General features: G+C 37.5%; 1 protein-coding gene across 2 annotated transcripts in view; it reads right to left on the bottom strand.

Annotated features, from left to right (window-relative positions):
* Positions 1-1,207: 1,207 nt before the first annotated feature.
* The window catches only part of NETO2 (neuropilin and tolloid like 2), a 57,412-nt gene continuing 40,153 nt past the window's right edge, over positions 1,208-18,466 (bottom strand). For both annotated transcript variants that reach the window (XM_041767753.1, XM_041767754.1), the window contains exons 8-9: positions 8,228-8,341; positions 1,208-5,877 (exon numbers count right to left, since the gene is read on the bottom strand). In XM_041767753.1, the coding sequence (XP_041623687.1) occupies positions 5,297-5,877; positions 8,228-8,341 (695 nt within the window). In that variant the 3' untranslated portion in view covers positions 1,208-5,296. The remainder of the gene's footprint in view (positions 5,878-8,227; positions 8,342-18,466) is intronic.

Here is an 18,466-nt window from a genome sequence, read left to right as displayed (position 1 = left end):
ATGAAAATTCCTTTAGCAATCAGCAGTTACTCATAATGTTTCAATAAAGTATGTACCGGCTCAGTGGCCCGCTGGCACCAGATGTTACAGAGTATGACAAAACTTGGCAGGTAAGAGCACTTTCAGATAAAAGCTGTTTCTTGATCCTAAATAACACAGAAAATAAAATTTCTCTGTGACTATTGGCAGAGACAGACCAGTGGTAACTACCTTTCTTTCGTCTTTCTTCACTCCTTGATCTAGGTCTGTATGATTGTAAAGCTGTTTTTGCCTTTCTTTGCTTTCTCTTCATCGTGCGCCTTTTGTGAAATCTACTCATGCATCCTTGCTAAGCTGTGGCTGTGACTGATGCATTCTGTGCCTCAAAAGGACAGCGTGCTCTGACAACCCACTCTGAAAGTCCTCACTTTAGTGACTGGATGTCGCACACTGGATCTGCAGGCAATCTAACACTAAATTCACCTTTAAACATTTGTTTGGTTAACTTTACTTGAAGATTAATTTGAAAACTCATGGTGTAATAGCTTGAGCTTTTTTTCTTTCTTTTTATCCTAAGATTATTTTACTTTGGAAGCTATTGGGTAGGAAATGCCAACTTCGTCCTGCAAAGACGTAAGTATTCTTTGCCCCTTCTGGAGACGTGGCCATTGAGACAGGCAAGGAAATTAACACACAAGTTTTATTTCCAGTTCAAGGATCATATTCCTTACTGTGAAGTGTCAATCAGGATTAAACATGTAAGACGGGATCCCTGGGTGGCGCAGCGGTTTGGCGCCTGCCTTTGGCCCAGGGCGCGATCCTGGAGACCCAGGATCGAATCCCACATCAGGCTCCCGGTGCATGGAGCCTGCTTCTCTTGTGTGGTCTGGACATTCATCTCTAAAAATTCCATTGGTTTAAAAAAAACATTTACTCAAGGGGTGCCTTGGTGGCTCAGTTGGTTAAGCATCTAACTCTTGGTTTTGGCTCAGGCCATGATCTCAGGGTGTGAGATCAAGCCCTGCGTTGGGCACCACGCTCTGCATGGAGTCTGCTTGAGATTTTCCCTCTCCCTTTCACTCAGACCTTCCCCTCTCTGAAATAAAATCTTAAAAAAAAAATGTACTCAAGACAGTACCCACTAAACATGCACCCCAGTCATGAGCTTCTTGGGCTTTTGTAGTCATTAAACCAATCACAGAAATATATGAAAGAATTACTAAAAGAAGCAAATTCAGAATTTTTAATTTGTTGAGGCATATAAAACATGGAAAATTGATTTTGTAGGGACCTAAAAAAGATATCTGAGGTCAACTTGTCATCATGGCTCAGAACTCAAATCATTCTCCAAACTCAAGAGATATAGCACACAAATCTTTAATTTCTAGAGTATACATTGTTTCCGTTAGATTTTAAAAAGATCACAAAACCAAAACACCAAAGCTCTTTTTATCTAATGCCAAGCCTATAAATTGTTAACATTGTTTATTAAGAATTCACAGTAATTGTCTTGCAGTTTGCAGATGCCAAGAAGTCATGGCAATAAAATTGTAGAATAGCGTTACATAGATTAAAAAAAAAAAAGGTAAAGTGCTTTGAAAAAAATTTATAGAATAAATTACACTTTAAATCAGAATGACTGACAAGCTTACATGGAACATCTGGGCTTCTGTTTAGAACTGCTTGACCTTTAAAACTTCTAGCCAGCGAAGGCAGGGAAAAAACAGCCAAGAGCATGGGACTGGTTCTGAGATGCGAGTACTCCTTTTCTCTGGGCCTCAGAATTCTCATTAATGAATTTAGAACAGATCATCTTTCTTGGATCTTAAAAAGCCCCCAACTCAATGTCCCTTCTAATCATGAACAACACAGCCGACACCATTTTGTGAGAGGGCATAACCCCCTTTGAAATTACTCCTGGAATCACGAGGCCTTCCTTCTGTCTTGTCTCATCAAGAGATGAGGTGACACACCCCTGAAACCAGAAAGCGCACTGCTCATCAGATAATAGCAGAACTATAAAAATGTTCAGAAGCAGACATTTAGGAGGTTCTTTTAATGCCTAATAATTACATGAAACATGACAAAGACAGACATAAAAGCTGTTAACAAGTCAAAGGAGACTTTTAAATCTTTTGTGATGTGAAATGTGGAAAATCTTTTGCTTTTTGTCAAAACTTTAGGTTGAACATTTCCCCCCATAAAAGGTACATCACACTTTATTTGTACATACTTTAGATGTTGGGATTCATAGGTTTCCTGCAATCCGTGGGCACTTGAGTGTTGATAACTTGTGGCTGAACTTGGGCTCGCAGGTGAGAGGTCACGACAGTATTGCAGAGATGTCCTAGGCGCTGCTCCTGACTTGCAGATACTCTTACCTCCACATTTGCATTTTCTACTCTATGTTTAACAACTGGCTTCAACATTCTCTGTGAAGGGTGTAATAGCTTCCACAAGATGGCTAAAGTTCATCTTCCATTACTAAAATTTATTATGGCTTTTACTTTAGTAAACAATTTGTAAAGTTTCCCACTAAGCTCAAAGATGAAAGACTCTACCTACAGCAATTAGCATTTTGACGGTAATAATGCCTGAAAAATAGTTCCATCCTCTTCCCATAGTGTACTGCCAAATAAGTGTTTAACTAAAAAACAAATGAGGCCTAATACCCATCTATACTTCAGTGAAGGCATACAGTATATGGCAGTTAAAGGCTGGCTTAACTAATACTGATCATCTGACTCTTTAGTTCTACCCCTGCAGAGACTGATCAAAAACCGATGATCCTAGACCATACTGAGACGTGCCTTCACTAGATAAAGATTTACCATTCTGACTTTTCTCTGCATTTTGCAACTTTTTTAAATTCTGAGGAAATGTTGTTCTATATAAAGATCCTCTTTCTTTAGTTGAAGAGAAAACTAGCCTCTGCAGATAAGTTTGGGTTCTCGACTGTGAAAAACAAAAACTATTTCATTCGTTTTAGCAGCCTGAACATTTAGAACCAAATTTGTTGTCCAAGCTTCACTTGCTATGTGGAGTTGCCTGAAGCTACGTAGTTCTGTGCTGTTTTAATGTTAAACGTCTTCTCTAAAGGCTCTATTTTGTAGGCCTCTTCATGCCCTTTTAAAAGAATATAGAATACAAATTTCAAAAACAAAAATATAGTTACAAGTGATTATAGTTAATGTAGTTAAGCATACTGTATTAGTTTCTACTATAATGTAGGTGTTAAAGATGGATTTAATAGCTGTTTTTATAACGGATATAATTTTACATAGAAAATATGCTATTTTCGTTCACCATCATGAAGAATGAGATCACAGTTATTATATTAAATATTTACTATGCTGTTCAAGTGTTGGCTGGCTACTAACTACTAGAAAGCCTATTCAACATAGCTACTGAAAGAATGTCTATCTAATCTGGCTCTGATTCTTTAGTTCAATGAATACTACATTCATTAAGTCTTTCTACCTTCCAAATTGTATTTTTAAAATAGGAAATTATGCTGACTTTAAAAAAATTAAATCATGAATATACTATCTACAGGTTTACATATCTCCTGGATATTATTATATACTTTAAAAAAATAAAAAATGTGATATAAGAAACATTTTGAAGGGGTAATTTTATATGTATCATATTTAAAGGTCTCAGTTTTCACTAACCTGAGAAAACCCATAGATGTGAGATCTTAAAAAAAAAAATCAATGAAATTCAGTGAAACTTCAATTTCTCATTTCATGAGAATTTACTACAAAAAATCAGAATGAGAATTTATCTCTTTTTAAATGGCATGTCTGTATTAGTTTTAATTTGTTAAACAGATTCCTTTCCATATATATCTTAAGTTCCAAAAGCTCAGTGCAATAACATGATTGAAGAATCATGTAACAATGTATATTTTAATATAAGACTTGTGTAGTGATTTAGAACAATAAATAACACATAGTGAAAAATTCATCATAAACTAAATGCAACAACAAAAGGAAACAAAAGCTTAAGTACACATTACCAAGGTCTTTACAATAAGTTATAATGCGTAGTTCCATCACAGCATATTTGTATACAAAGCCACTAAGGTGAACACTGAAAGAAATCTGTCATGTAGGTCTTTAATTTTGATTTAATAAAGTTTGTACAGTATCAAATAATATCAAAAGTCTAAAAAAACACAATGAGTTTTCATATCATGTTTATAAATTATTGTTTATATACCATAAAAAAAACATAAGGTCAAAAGTGCAGTTTAAAAAAAAGTGGAAGTTGTTATTCTTGGTAAGAACTAGAAAAATGTATTGTCCCAAGTAAGAAGCAATCTGAACGCTTTTACAGTTTCTTAGGAATTCTTTAACTCTCATACAACCTTGGCTACCATATTCCATAACATAAACCAATACAAAGGGAGCAAAATCATCTTCTTATAAAAATAACAGGTAACACAAATCTGGTGATGAGAAATGCTGTAACGAAACAGGCCTCCCCCAAAGTGAATGAATGGGCTACCACTGCATCTGACCAAATTTGGGAAATTTCAAAGGATTTCTAGAAGTTCTAATATTTTTCAAGTTTTTAGTCATAACTGGCAAGGGTGCATACATCCTAGGATTATGAAATCTTCTAGTATAAGACAAAATATGACTTAAAGGTGATAAATCATATCATCCACTGTTCACAAAAAATAAAGACTAAGGATCCAGTAATTAAAAGGCAGCATATAGAAATTAGTCAAGAAGAAACAGATGGGTGAAACAGAACTCTGGGTCTTCACTGGCACGTACCACAGTAATGAGTTATATTTTGACAAATTCTAGAACAAACGCCTGTATTGAAATATGTGTGGTACATTAACCATTTATATTTATGTAAGAAACCAAAATGGTAAAATCATGGACTTATAAAACAAATTAAATTTAGAGAAAAGAAAAACAAAAGGAATGCAGGGACAAATCTTATTTTTAAACTTGTGGGATCAAAATGTTGACAAGCTGTATGAATCCAGAGCAGTATTCGTTGCTAAGCCTAACAGGCAGCCTGCGCCTGGCTCAGCACCAGCACACCCCTCTTCAAATGCTCTTTCACTGGAACTCTGTGTGTGTGACACCAAGCAATAAGTGACTATCATTTTGTTCGTGAACTGGAGTAGGTCCCTTGGTTGGTTTAACATACAGGCTGCCTGAGACAATAAAAGCGTCACCATTACAGTGGGTTAGTGGGAATGAAGGTCTTCCTGGTTCTGACAGAAGAGTATGGGTGCTCTGTAGGCTGCGTACGTACACACTTAGTAATTCATGTCCCCTCTAGTAGAAGATTAAAAATCGATGGATATGGATGCTTGTGCAGAATCCTCTCGCCCCCTGACATAAATTTCACAAGGAATCTCCTCCATTACTCTGTCTTCGAGGGCCTGTTCGGGGCACTCGTGTGCCTGTTTGAAAGTGTAGCTACTCTTTTTGAAGGTGCTGTTAAACGTTTTCATTGGCTGTGGTTGTGCAAAGTCATTTCGGAAAGGCAGTTCCATGGAACTCAGGTTGGTCCTGCTCTGTTTGACACTGGATGCTTGCGACCCACAGTGATGGTCGTGAATGCACCGGGAGGCAGTGGAAGAGCGCCGCATCTTCTGGTAGCTGTCCAGTTCTTCTGACAAGTCGGCTAGGTCTGCAGAAATCTCTTTGTCCCTTAGTGAGAACAGTTCATAATGAGGAGGATCAAACACTTCCTGAAATCCAGTTTTATTAAACGCAGTTTTGCAAGCCATGACCTTTTTTCGAGGCTGTTTCACTTGTACTAAAATAGAAATAATGAGAAGGACCAAGACAATCCCTGATGTGATGCCAATGATTGTTCCATGGGTTTTAGTGACTTGTTCAAACAGTCCTGCTTTTTTCTTTTCTGCAGAAAGAGAAACAACAAGGCTTTCAAAATTCATTAATGAGTCCTGTCATGAATTGGTAAGGGATTTTTAGGTAAAGCAGGACATGTGGGTCAAATACACTACAGATGATACCATTAAAAATGTGGGTTTTTTTTTTTTAAAGATTTTATTTATTTATTCATGAGAGACACAGACAGAAACATAGGCAGAGGGAGAAGCAGGCTCCCTGCAGGGAGCTCGATACAGGACTTGATCCCAGGACCCCGGAATCATGACCCGAGCCAAAGGCAGATGCTCAACCAATGAGCCACCCAGGTGTCCCAAAAATTCGGTTTTTATTATTTATTTATTTATTTATTTATCTATTTTTAAAGATTTTAATTTATTTATTAATGAGAGACAGAGAGAGAGAGGGGCAGAGATACAAGCAGAGGGAGAGGCAGGCTGCATGCAGGGAGCCCAATGTGGGACTCGATCCTGGGACTCCAGGATCAGGCCCCGGGCTGAAGGCGATGCTAAACCACTGAGCCACCCAGGCTGCCCAAAAATTCAGTTTTTAAACAAATAAAACAATCTTATGATGATTTCCAGTTTAACTAACCAATCACAATATAGTTAGATTACATAAAAGAAAAAAGACTTGGTTCTTTACTCAGAAGGTACACGAAGGCCTACAATTTGCAAACCAAACTAAAAACACGAATCTAGGAGTGCCTGGGTGGCTCAATCAGTTAAGCGTCTGCCTTCAGCTCAGGTCATGACCTCAGGGTCCTGGGATGGAGCCCAAGGTCGGGCTCCCTGCTCAGTGGGGAGTCTGCTTCTTCCCCTCCTTTTGACCCTCCACTCACTCAGGCTTACTCACTCTTTCAAATAGGCAAAATCTTATAAAAAATAAAAACAAAATAAAAACATGAATGTAAAGAAAATGCTAAAAGAAACACTTTTGTTCTAACAAGTTAGCTTTCTGCTCTGTGGTATGTTTGGCCACCTTTAAGTACATCCACGGTATTTCTATTGATGGCCGTCAGCAAGAGGGGACTAATGTAATCAGGCTAACCCATCGAGGTATTCATCACAACCTACCATTTGAATGATTACCTGAAAATACTTCATGTCAAGTACTTAAGACAGTTCTATCAGATCACATTAATTTTTCATAGTAAGATATTTACTCAACTCTCAGGGAATAGAAGGCAGGTAAACTGTAGGATTGAGACAGTGATTTGATAATGTCTGTAGATATTCAACTATTACCACAAGTCATATTTACCTTAGACAGACACTGGAAATAAAGTAGAGGAAATTTTATAAAATTAAACAAAGCAGTTCTTTTTTTTTTTTTTTTAAGATTTTATTTATGTATTCATGAGAGACACAGAGAGAGGTAGACACAGGCAGAGGGAGAGGCAGGCTCCCTATGGGGAGCCCAATGTGGGACTCGATCCTGGGGCTCCAGGATCACGCCCTGAGCCACCTAGGCGTCCCAGCAGTTCTTTTAAGTCTGCTTTTACTGCTTTTTAAGATTGAATCCATCAATGTTTATTAAATATTATTTCTATATAATTTTTAAAATACTACTACTCTAGGTTAATTTTTTTTCTTTTTTTTTAAAAGGTGACCAGAGGGGATCCCTGGGTGGCGCAGCGGTTTGGCGCCTGCCTTTGGCCCAGGGCGCGATCCTGGAGACCCGGGATCGAATCCCACATCAGGCTCCCGGTGCATGGAGCCTGCTTCTCCCTCTGCCTGTGTCTCTGTCTCTCTCTCTCTCTGTATGACTATCATAAATAAATAAAAATTAAAAAAAAAATTTAAAAAAAAAAGGTGACCAGAGCTTCTATTTATTTATTTATTAATTTATTTATGATAGTCACAGAAAGAGAGAGAGAGAGGCAGAGACACAGGCAGAGGGAGAAGCAGGCTCCATGCACCGGGAGCCCGATGTGGGATTCGATCCCGGGTCTCCAGGATCACGCCCTGGGCCAAAGGCAGGCACCAAACCGCTGCGCCACCCAGGGATCTCTCTAGGTTAATTTCTAAATTATTCTGAGAATAAAATATCTTTACAATATGAATAAGAAAATAATGCAGGAAATACTACGGTAGACTTCTGAACAATTTAAGATAAAAAACATAGTTTGTAAAAAAAAAAAAAAGAATGCTTTCATTGAGAATAAGTATTTTTCCTTGCATTCACCACATTCTAGAAGTCTATGATCCATTTAAAGGAACATTTATATTATGTGTTTCCATTTCTGCTGAAGCAGCTATGCTGAGCACAGTTACAGAAAAGGATATTTTAAGTCTTTCTTAATGAAGGGCAATGGCCACTCTTCTCTCAGAAAGGTTGGACTTTGCCAGCGCACTTACCTTTACAGTGATTTTCATCCCAAGGGTACGCACAGTTCTGAACACCATTACAGACTAAAGAATTATTGATGCACATGTTGCTGTGGCAAAAGAAAGTGCTACCTGTGCAGGGAGCTGCAGGAAAGAAGAAAAGTTTGTCACTAAGAACTCATTCCAGTGCATTTATGTTTAAACTTGTTCCACAAATACACCCCATACTATAGAAATAGTAAGACAAAGGCCAAAGCTGTCTGATATGGTCTCATGCGAAAACTTTTTTTTTTTATCATGTAAAAACTTGACTTAAGCTGGGTGCCAAATGTCATTTCTAATATAACGAGAATATGAATATAGTTACCATGGTGCTTATGGAGCTAGTACATAGCCTGGTAAATTTTTTTCAACATGTTAAAAGAGAATGTTGGGGAGGGTGAGGAGACACTGGGACCCTTGGTGCACTGCTGGGGGAAATGTCAAATGAATGGTACAGCTGCTCTGGTAAACAGTACAGAGTTTCCTCAGAAATGCACACAGATTACCATATGTTTCAGCACTTCCCCTTCTAGGTTCATACCCAAACAACTGGAAGCAGGAACTCAAACACTTAGCACACCAATGTTCATGGCAGCATTATTCAGAGCTCACAGCAGCATTATTCCACCAAAAGGTGGAGACAACCTAAATAAATGTCGTTGATGGATGAATGGATAACCTTTGATATGTATATACCTCACTGTGGTATATACATATCAAATGGAATATTATTCAGGGTTAAAATTCAGAAGGAAATTCTGACAAATGCTACAACAAGGAAGAATCTTGAAGACAGTACGCTTGAAAGCAGCCAGACACAAAAGAACAAATATTCTATGATTTCAGGTATATGAGGTACCTGAAGCAGTCAAATCATTGAGAGAAAAAAGAGAACAATAACTACCAGGGCCCTGTGGGAGAGGGGATTGGGGGTGTCTAATGGGACAGAGTTTCAGTCAGGGATGATAAAAAAGTTCTGGAGTTGGATAGTGGTGATGGTTGCACAAAGATATGAATGTACACAATGCCACTGAACTATGCACTTAAAATTGGTTAAAATGGCAAATTTCATGTTATGTAGATTTTACCAGAAAAAAAAATCACTTCCTAGGATTTCAAAATTAAAAGTTTTTAAAACAATAAAGATATATGGAATGTATACTATGTAACTTTGTATTTTGTATAAACTGTTCTTTCAGCCTGAAATGTCTCTTCCTTTCCCTTCCCCGGTCAACATTTGGTCATCTTTCAAGATCATCCAAAATGCGGCCCTCTGACTCCTGTGTTCCTGTCATACTCTAGATGTGCTTCTTTGTAACACTACTCCTTGTATATGTAAATATTTGTTACACTAGATTATGACTTGGTGTGGTTACTTCTGTTAAGAAGTAAAGTCCTAGACTGGATATAAAAGTACCAACATAGTAATAATACGTATTTCGTGGTAAAGATACACACACAAGAATCTGAAAGTCAAGAAGCATGACAGCTTTTCTCTCACATTGACAGAAGCACCTAAAAAAATCAACTAATCATGTGACTTCCAAAAATATAATCGAGCAAAATGTACTTCCTGTCTAAAATATTCTACATTTAAGATACATGTCTCATCAAGGAAGGAAAACTGAGTGCCTATGCCTCTCTACTATACTAACAGACCTCAAATATTTTTTATATTTTTAAAAGTTTCTTTTCAAGATGAAAAGAAAAATCTAAAATTTTACAGGACTAATAACTAGATTTTCTCTTCTAAATATTATCTTTAAAAAATAAACATACAATGAATCTTATCAAATCAATTAATTTAGTATTTTTTTTCCCTCTAAAGAGAAAGCTCTCTCTTGAGGTTACAATCACAGGAAGCTTTAGAATACCTAACCACACTGTCCAATTGCATTATCAGTAATAAAACTGACAGTTTGGTCAACAAACAGTTTAGTATACTTGTTTGACCCCCTTTGTCTATTTCTCAATTTGGCTCTGAAAATGGGCTGTAAAAATAGGTGTTTACTGGGACCCCAGGAAACCCTAAAACACAATGTGATATTTATCAAATATTTATTAGTCTTATAATATAGGTCAATGGACAACATGCACAATACCACTGGTCATCAGGGAAATGCAAATCAAAACCACAATGAGGTATCACTTTACCTGTCAGAATGGCTATTATCAAAAGGACAAGAAATAAGTGTCAGTGGAGACACGGAAAAAAGAGAACCCTTGTGCACTGTTGGCGGGAATGCAAACTGGTGCAGCTACTGTGGAAATATTATGGAGGTTCCTTAAAAAGTTAAAAATAGAATTACCATATAATTCAGCAATTTCACTCTTTACCTGAAGAAAATGAAAACACTAATTAAAAAGATATACACACCCCTCTGTTCATTACAGCATTATTTACAATAGCCAAGATAAGGTAGCAGCCTAAGTGTTCGTCTGTGGATGAATGGATAAAGACGTGGCACATATGTAAAATGGAATATTACTGAGCCACAAAAATGAATGAAATCTTGCCATTTGCGACAACATGGATGGACCTAAGGTGTGCTGTTAGGTGAAATAAGGTAGAGAAAGACAAATATGTATGATTTCACTTATATATGGAATCTAAAAACAAAACAAATGTACAAACAAAACAGAAAGACTCACAGATACAGAGAATAAACTGATGGTTGCCAGAGGGAAGGGGGTGGGGAGACCGGACAAAGTAGGGGAAGGGGAGTAAGAGGAACGGTCTTCCAGTTATAAAATAGATAAGTCCTCGGGATGTAGCGTACAGCACAGGGAATATAGTCGACAATATTGTAACAACTCTGGATAGTGACAGATAGAACCTAGACTTTCTGTGGTGGTCATTTCATAATATACGTAAATATCAAATCACTAAAACTAATACCATACTGAGTATCAATTATTCTTCAATTACAACAAAATAAAAAAAAAAGTCCAAGATTGCTTTGCAATGAGAGAGCAAACGTAATCTTTCCTTAAGGCGGAATACCCAAAAAGTAATATTCACCTGAGTTCCAGTTCAGTAGGCTAATAACCTGTGGTCAATCACTATGAACTAGGATTTGTCCATCCCTTCTTCCTCCCCACTGTAAACTGAGTTCAGGCATGAGTTTTTTTCTATATACAATTAAATATTCTCTTGCACAAAACTTGTAGGTTTGCTAATTTGCTGATTACTTAACCCACTCCAGTTCAAGTATAATAACCCCTAGGTGGCTCTCATGACTCAAGAATCTAAAATAAAATAGCTAAGAACTGTAACTTGGGAAATAGTGCTATGAAGCAGAGAGAAGAAAAAAAAAAAAGGACTATAATTAATAAAAATTGTTTCTGTTATTAGTTAACCTTCTACTTTAAGGTTTTAACTAACTTCCTGGGTCTCTACTTCCTCTTTTTAAACGAATGGGATGGACTACAGGGTACTTCAGACTTCTAAAACCATGAGACTATGAAATTAGTGGTCTCAATCATGTTGATGCTTCTATTCTCAGAAGAATCAAGTATATAACCAGTAAGGAATTTACCCAGAGACTGAGCCCCTTATGTGGTATCATTTAAACCATTAAGTATTTCATGGTTCTTAAGAAATGCTTGATGGTTTCAAAGCTTATTGTAAGGACGAAAGGTATCAGTTACATAAAGAAGCCGTCAGATTGAGGACAGAAAAGCCAATGAAAAGGTATGGTGGTATCTTATTTAAGTACAAAATTAGCTAGTGTATCCACCTCAGTTTTGTCATACAGATCATAAAATTCTATCACCCCCCTGTGTGCACTATAATAGAACCAATGGCCTAGAGAACACACAGCATTCTTTAATTCTTCACTTTTGAAAACTGGAGTTTCCTCTTTGGTTTCCATATTACAGCATGGTTCTATCATACCCTCTATCACATTACCTGTTGGCCTCTAATTTGAGCAGTCCTATCCAGTTCACAGATGAGGGGACAGGGAACAGAAGCTATTTTCACGGCAGGCTGGGTGAAGTTTTAAGCAGCACTGTGGCTTCTAGGTATTCGGATTTTGAGTCGAACTATCATTAGCTCTTAAGTTTATCTACAGAACATTGTGTGACCACATTCTGATGTCTCTTTATGGCTTCAAAGGGGCAAAAAAGACAGGTTTTTCTGGCAAGTTTTTCACTGATTGAACAGTGAATAGAAAGCAGCCTCAGTTTTTATTACAGAATTCTTTACAACTGCTCACCACATTGTTTAAGGCAATCAGAAAGCAGCACTGAGGGATCCCTGGGTGGCTCAGTGGTTTGGCGCCTGCCTTTGGCCCAGGGTGTAATCCTGGAGTTCCGGGATTGAGTCCCACGTCAGGCTCCCTGCATGGAGCCTGCTTCTCCCTCTGCCTGTGTCTTTGCCTCTCTCTCTCTGTGTCTCTCATGAATAGATAAATAAAATCTTAAAAAAAAAAAGAAAGCAACACTGACAAAGTCAGATACTGTTTTGTAGAAATGTATGATATTCATAATTACAGTTGTATTAAGCTCTATGGATTTTCAGTGGATAAGCACAGCTGTTTATAAAGAGAATCCAAGTATCAGTTACTGACATGGGATATTAACGACATACTTCAGTTAAAAACTATAAAAATGGCTGAATTATAGGAATTTATGAGTAAAGGACAAAGAGTATTGCAAAGATAGTGCCAGTTATGAACTGTTTTCTTTTTTTTTTTTTAATTATTTTTTTATTTATTTATTTATGATAGTCACAGAGAGAGAGAGAGAGAGAGGCAGAGACACAGGCAGAGGAAGAAGCAGGCTCCATGCACCGGGAGCCTGACGTGGGATTCGATCCTGGGTCTCCAGGATCGCGCCCTGGGCCAAAGGCAGGCGCCAAACCGCTGCGCCACGCAGGGTTCCCCTATGAACTGTTTTCTACTTAAAGCCTGAGGATTTTCTACTTTCCCCCTTTCCTCCCTGCTGGGTCATAGCATGAGAAAGAAGGGTTAGGATTTCAGTTTCCCTCCCCTTCTCATGAGATATGGCAATGATGCTGAAAGATGGCCTATTCTTCAACGAGGCCTGCAGGGGCCCCGTAGGCAGTGTGTCACTGAAATCACATTATGGATTTATTCTAACAAAAATAACTTCTGCTGCTTTCACAGCTGTAGTCCTAGAAATTATTTTCCTAAAACCATATCCTGTCTTAAAGAGTGAGACATATACTAGTACTCAGTGCTTGGGAAGAAGTCAAACAAACTGACTGCTATTCTAGATCATTCATTTTAGCCAACTTACGTTATTTTAGTTCTGGCATCTATGATGGGTAGGTATTGAGTGTCTCATGCAGAATTAGTCCACCTTTATAAGTCTTTTCTAAAATGTTGATTGTTTTCATGAATGGATCATAACAGTTACAAATCATTAATACCTTAGAGAAAAACAAAAGAGTTTCAATAGTTTGATTTAATGATGAGCATGTAAAAATGTACTGTTTGGAGCTCTCTAATGTGCCTATTACAAGGAGACTTCCAAACTGGGACTTTTGTTTCATAAAAACTTACAAAATCCTTTATTTTGATCATATACATGTGTATATATGTATATATATGTATACACACATAGATATATGACTTTTTATTTGGAAGGATGGTTTTCTTGTTCTTCGTGGATAATAAAGCCAAATTAAGGATATGGAGCTAAGTCTACTGCAACTTTTAACTCAGCCTTGTATTTAGTGATTATTGTAAAGACATCACTTGAGGGAGGCTTTTCATCTGTTTACTTCTCATATCTGTACTGATGGAGAAATCATTAATGTATATAGAGAAATACCTTAACTAAGACACATTAGAGAAGAATTTTGCATTTAAGGTTTAGATCAGTGCTGCCCAAAATAAATATAATGTGAGCCAAAATGTGAGGAAGTAGCTGCATTAAAAAGCAACAGGAGGAATTAATTTTACTAATAGCTTATTTAACCCAATATATCTGTGCAGAGAAGTGTTACTATAGCAGGACTGAGGTCGCTCCCTTTAGAAGGGTCTGTGTGCAAGGTCTGCCCTTAGCTTTGGCAACTGGGAACTTGGCTTTCCTCCATTCCCAGATGATAAGGTTCACAGGGCCTAGAGTTGCATGAACAATGTCATTTATGTCAAATACCTTCTTTCCTGCTATGAGTCTACAATTTTGGTACAGGCAAGGCTGAGAGTGCCTATGGGACCGGCTCCCAATAAAAATCTTGGGTGCTGAGCTCTAACGGGCTTCTCTCCACAAAACACTGTGCATGCTTCTGCATTTTTTCGTTGTTGGAGAAATGCACATGCATAGTGTGCTCTTCATGGGAGGGAGTGAGTGTTAAGGAAGCCCAAGCGAGGATTTCTCCAGAATCAGACAGTAATTCTCCTTTGTTGATCCCATATCCTTTCAGTCTCAAAAATCTTAGCATAAGTATTCAAATACATGCTGATTCCTGTGACTCTTTCTAACAAATCACCTAACATTAGGGTGCTGTTCAGGAGCCTTGAAACAATACCCAAAATATTCTCATTTAACACATATGAAATATTATTCATGAGATATTTTACATTATTTCATTCCACTTCTTTCAAACCCAGGATCTATCTTTATAATTATCGCACATGTCAGTTGAGATGGGCCACATTATGAGTGTTCAGCAGCTACCCGTGGGTGATGCGCACTCCTGGAAAGCACAGATGTAAGATGCTGGGAAGAAGTAAACCAAGGAGAAAGGAAGACCGCTGAAACGCTTTCTTGCTAACCGAAACTCTATCTTTGTATCAAGCACTGCTTTGTAGTCATTTGAAATAGTGAAGCAGCCTTACATAGCTGTTTTAAGTGTGAAAAGTTGATAAAATCTTTTTTGAAACTGCTTAGATTCATAGGGCAACAAGAAGCAGCAACACAGTTTACTCACGGTAAATATCACTGCTGAGCTCCTGACATTTCCAGCTACTTGAGAAACTCACTAAATCCAAAATAACTGGATTAAAAATCCAAATTACTTTTCCCTCTTATCTCTCCAATTTTCATTTTCCAAGTCAGACGGCAGCTATAGGTATCTTTGACCCATTCTGTTACTTTTGTCTGCTCAGTCACCAAATCCTGTTGATGCTATGTCCACAAGTCTCTCTTCTGTCACTGCTTGGGTTCAGACTGTCCTGGTCTCCCCATACCCCCAGGGCTCCCCACTATGGAAGTCAGCCTCTCTCCTACAAAGCCTCTACACCACAACCGAAGCATGGCTCTGATTGTCATTCTGTAGTATGAAACCCTTCAAAACTCCCCAATGCCTTTAATATGAACTCTAATTTTAGCCTTTAATTTAAAGGCCTTCTAACTCTAGTTTTAATCTCTCTTTCTTGACTCATTTTTCTCTCTTCTTTCTTCTACTACTTCTTGTGATCCAGATAAGCCTGGGCTCTATGCATTTTATTCACTCTGTAGCCTCTGTTTGGAATAATAACTTCAATTATTCAACATTTCTACCTTCTAAAACCTACCTGTCCTCAAGAATAAACCCAAGTCCCTACCTTAACTACTTGCTCCATAATCAATGCTGCCTGCTAGAAGTAACCTGCATATTTAATCAGGAAGCACTTCATTTTCTGTCTCATTCTTTGTCATAGTCATTCCTGCAACTGCCTCATTTGCATATAAGTTACCTCACCTAAGTGACTATAATAAGATCTTTTAGAGCAGGGACTGTTTCATCCATTTTTGTGTCTTCATAGCAAATACAGCATCTTGTAAGATAAATGTTAAATAAATGAATGGAAGGAAGGTAGGAAGGGTGGTTGGCTAAATAGGTTTCATAACCCAGCTAGTCATTTGGCAATTCATCAAGTCTTTTAAAATTATAGATAGAAGAGTTCAGCTATAGCAAAAGCTTGTATAGGTCACATACCATTCATGAATTTAACATAGAATCCATGGAATAGTAATATAATATCTTGAAATTATAAGTAAAGGGAAAAATTACTAATTCCTAAATTTCTTTTTTAATTTAATTTTATTTTTTTTTAAAGATTTTATTTTTTATTTATTCATGAGAGACAGAGAGCGAGAGAGCGAGAGAGCGAGAGAGAGAGAGAGAGAGAGAGGCAGAGACACAGGCAGAGGGAGAAGCAGGCCCCATGCAAGGAGCCCGATGTGGGACTCAATCCTGGGTCTCCAGGATCACACCCCGGCCTGCAGGCGGCACTAAACCGCTGCGCCACCAGGAATGCCCCTAAATTTATTTTTTTAAAAAATATTTATTTATTCATGAGAGATACAGAGAGACACAGGCAGAGGGAGAAACAGGCTCCATGCAGGGAGCACAATGTGCTCCTGGGTCTCCAGGATCACACCCTAGGCTGAAGGTAGTGCTAAACCGCTGAGCCACCTGGGCTGCCCCTAAGTCCTAAATTTCTTAAGAAAATATCTGATAGTATCTTACTCTTACACCTTTATATTTACAGATTTTGATTTGCAAAAATCATAGTTTACCATGATACTGTATTCATTAGTCAGTATATAAAAGTGAAAATATTTCCTTATGAGGATAATATAGAAGATCTACCATTTATTTTTAAAATATATGTGATGTGAACATATACCTTCAACTACACTGGGGCAGTTTGGATGAGTCTTTAAATGGTAATTTTCTTTGAACAGAAGTGGCCATGAGGAAAGGGACTAGTTGAGAGAGACTAATCATTCAGCACTATCCAAATGCAGATTAAAATTAAATCAAGCCAAAAACATGATGGTATTTTTGAAGGCCATTTTTAAAAAAATCAAAGCTAATGTAATATGATTTGCACTTATGACAAATAAAATCAACAAAACAGTCATTCGGACTTTTATAGGAGATAGGCAATAGAACCAATTTTTTTCCTAGAATTTGTTCATGTGAATTATCAGAAGTTTAAGGGAAGGATCCTAAAATCTGTCCTCAAGAGTGCCTCCACTTTTAAGCTAGGTCAGGATCTATACATGAGCTACCCCATTCTTTAATATGAAAAGGTTCTCCAAAACCTCCATGCCCACAAAATAGTAAAAATGACTTTTATTTTTTTAATTTTAATTTTTTAAAGATTTTATTTATTCACAAGAGACACACAGAGAGAGAGAGAGAGGCAGAGACACAGGCAGAGGGAGAAGTAGGCTCCATGGAGGGAGCCCAATGTGGAACTTGATCCTGGGACTCGGGGGAAGGGAGGTGCTCAGCCACTAAGCCACCCAGGCATCCTGTAAAGATGACTTTTAAAGACATAACTAACTCATAAAAAGACAAAACCCCATTATAACCACAAAGAAAATATCTAAAGAATATACACAAATGGAAATTCAAATGTGTTGCCACAAAAAAATCAATTAACCACAAAAGAAAGTAATAATGAAGGAAATGAGGGACAAAAAGCTTTAAGACATTTAGAAAACAAACAGCCAAAGGGCAGAAGTCCTTCCTTCTTACTAATTACTAAAAATCTAAATGAGTTAAACCCTCTATTCAAAAAGCAGAGATTGACAGAATAGATAATAAAACCCTCCTACAAGGTCCAATTATACACTGTTCTACAAAAGACTCACTTTAGATCTAAAGATAAAAATTGGTTGAACATGAATAAATGGAGAAAGATGTTCCATGCAAATAGTTACCAAAAAGACAGCTGGGGTGGCCATACAAATACTGACAAAAGTAGACTTTAAATCAAAACTGCTGCAAATGACAATGAGGGACACTGTTATTGGTAAAAGAGATTCATCAAGAAGATAGAACAATTATAAAAAAATATAAACCAAAAATCAGAGTCCTAAAGTATAGGAAGCAAACACTATTAGAATTTAAGGGAGAAATTAGATATTCTACAAAAATGGTTGGAGACTTCAATATTCCACTTTCGATAATGGGTAAAACAGCCATACAGAAGATAAATAAGCAAATAAAAGACTAATACTATAAACCAACTGGACCTAATAGATACATACATAAAGTTCCACCCAACAACAGAGAAATACACATTTTTCTCACGTGTATATAGAACTTTCTCCAGGATGGACCAAATGTTCTGCCACAGACACATAAAAATCTTAAAAGACTGACATCATACAAAGTATCTTTTGTATCTTTTTCAAATAAACTGGAAAATTCATAAATATGTGGAAATTAGGGATGCCTGGGTGGCTCAGCGGTTTAGTGCCTGCCTTCAGCCCAGGGTGTGATCCTGGAGTCCTCGGATTGAACCGGACATC

Source organism: Vulpes lagopus, chromosome 8, assembly GCF_018345385.1.
Source record: "Vulpes lagopus strain Blue_001 chromosome 8, ASM1834538v1, whole genome shotgun sequence".
Lineage (NCBI taxonomy): Eukaryota > Metazoa > Chordata > Mammalia > Carnivora > Canidae > Vulpes > Vulpes lagopus.
The sequence above is the reverse complement of the archived record's forward strand: the minus strand, read 5'-3'. Positions and strand labels throughout refer to the sequence as shown.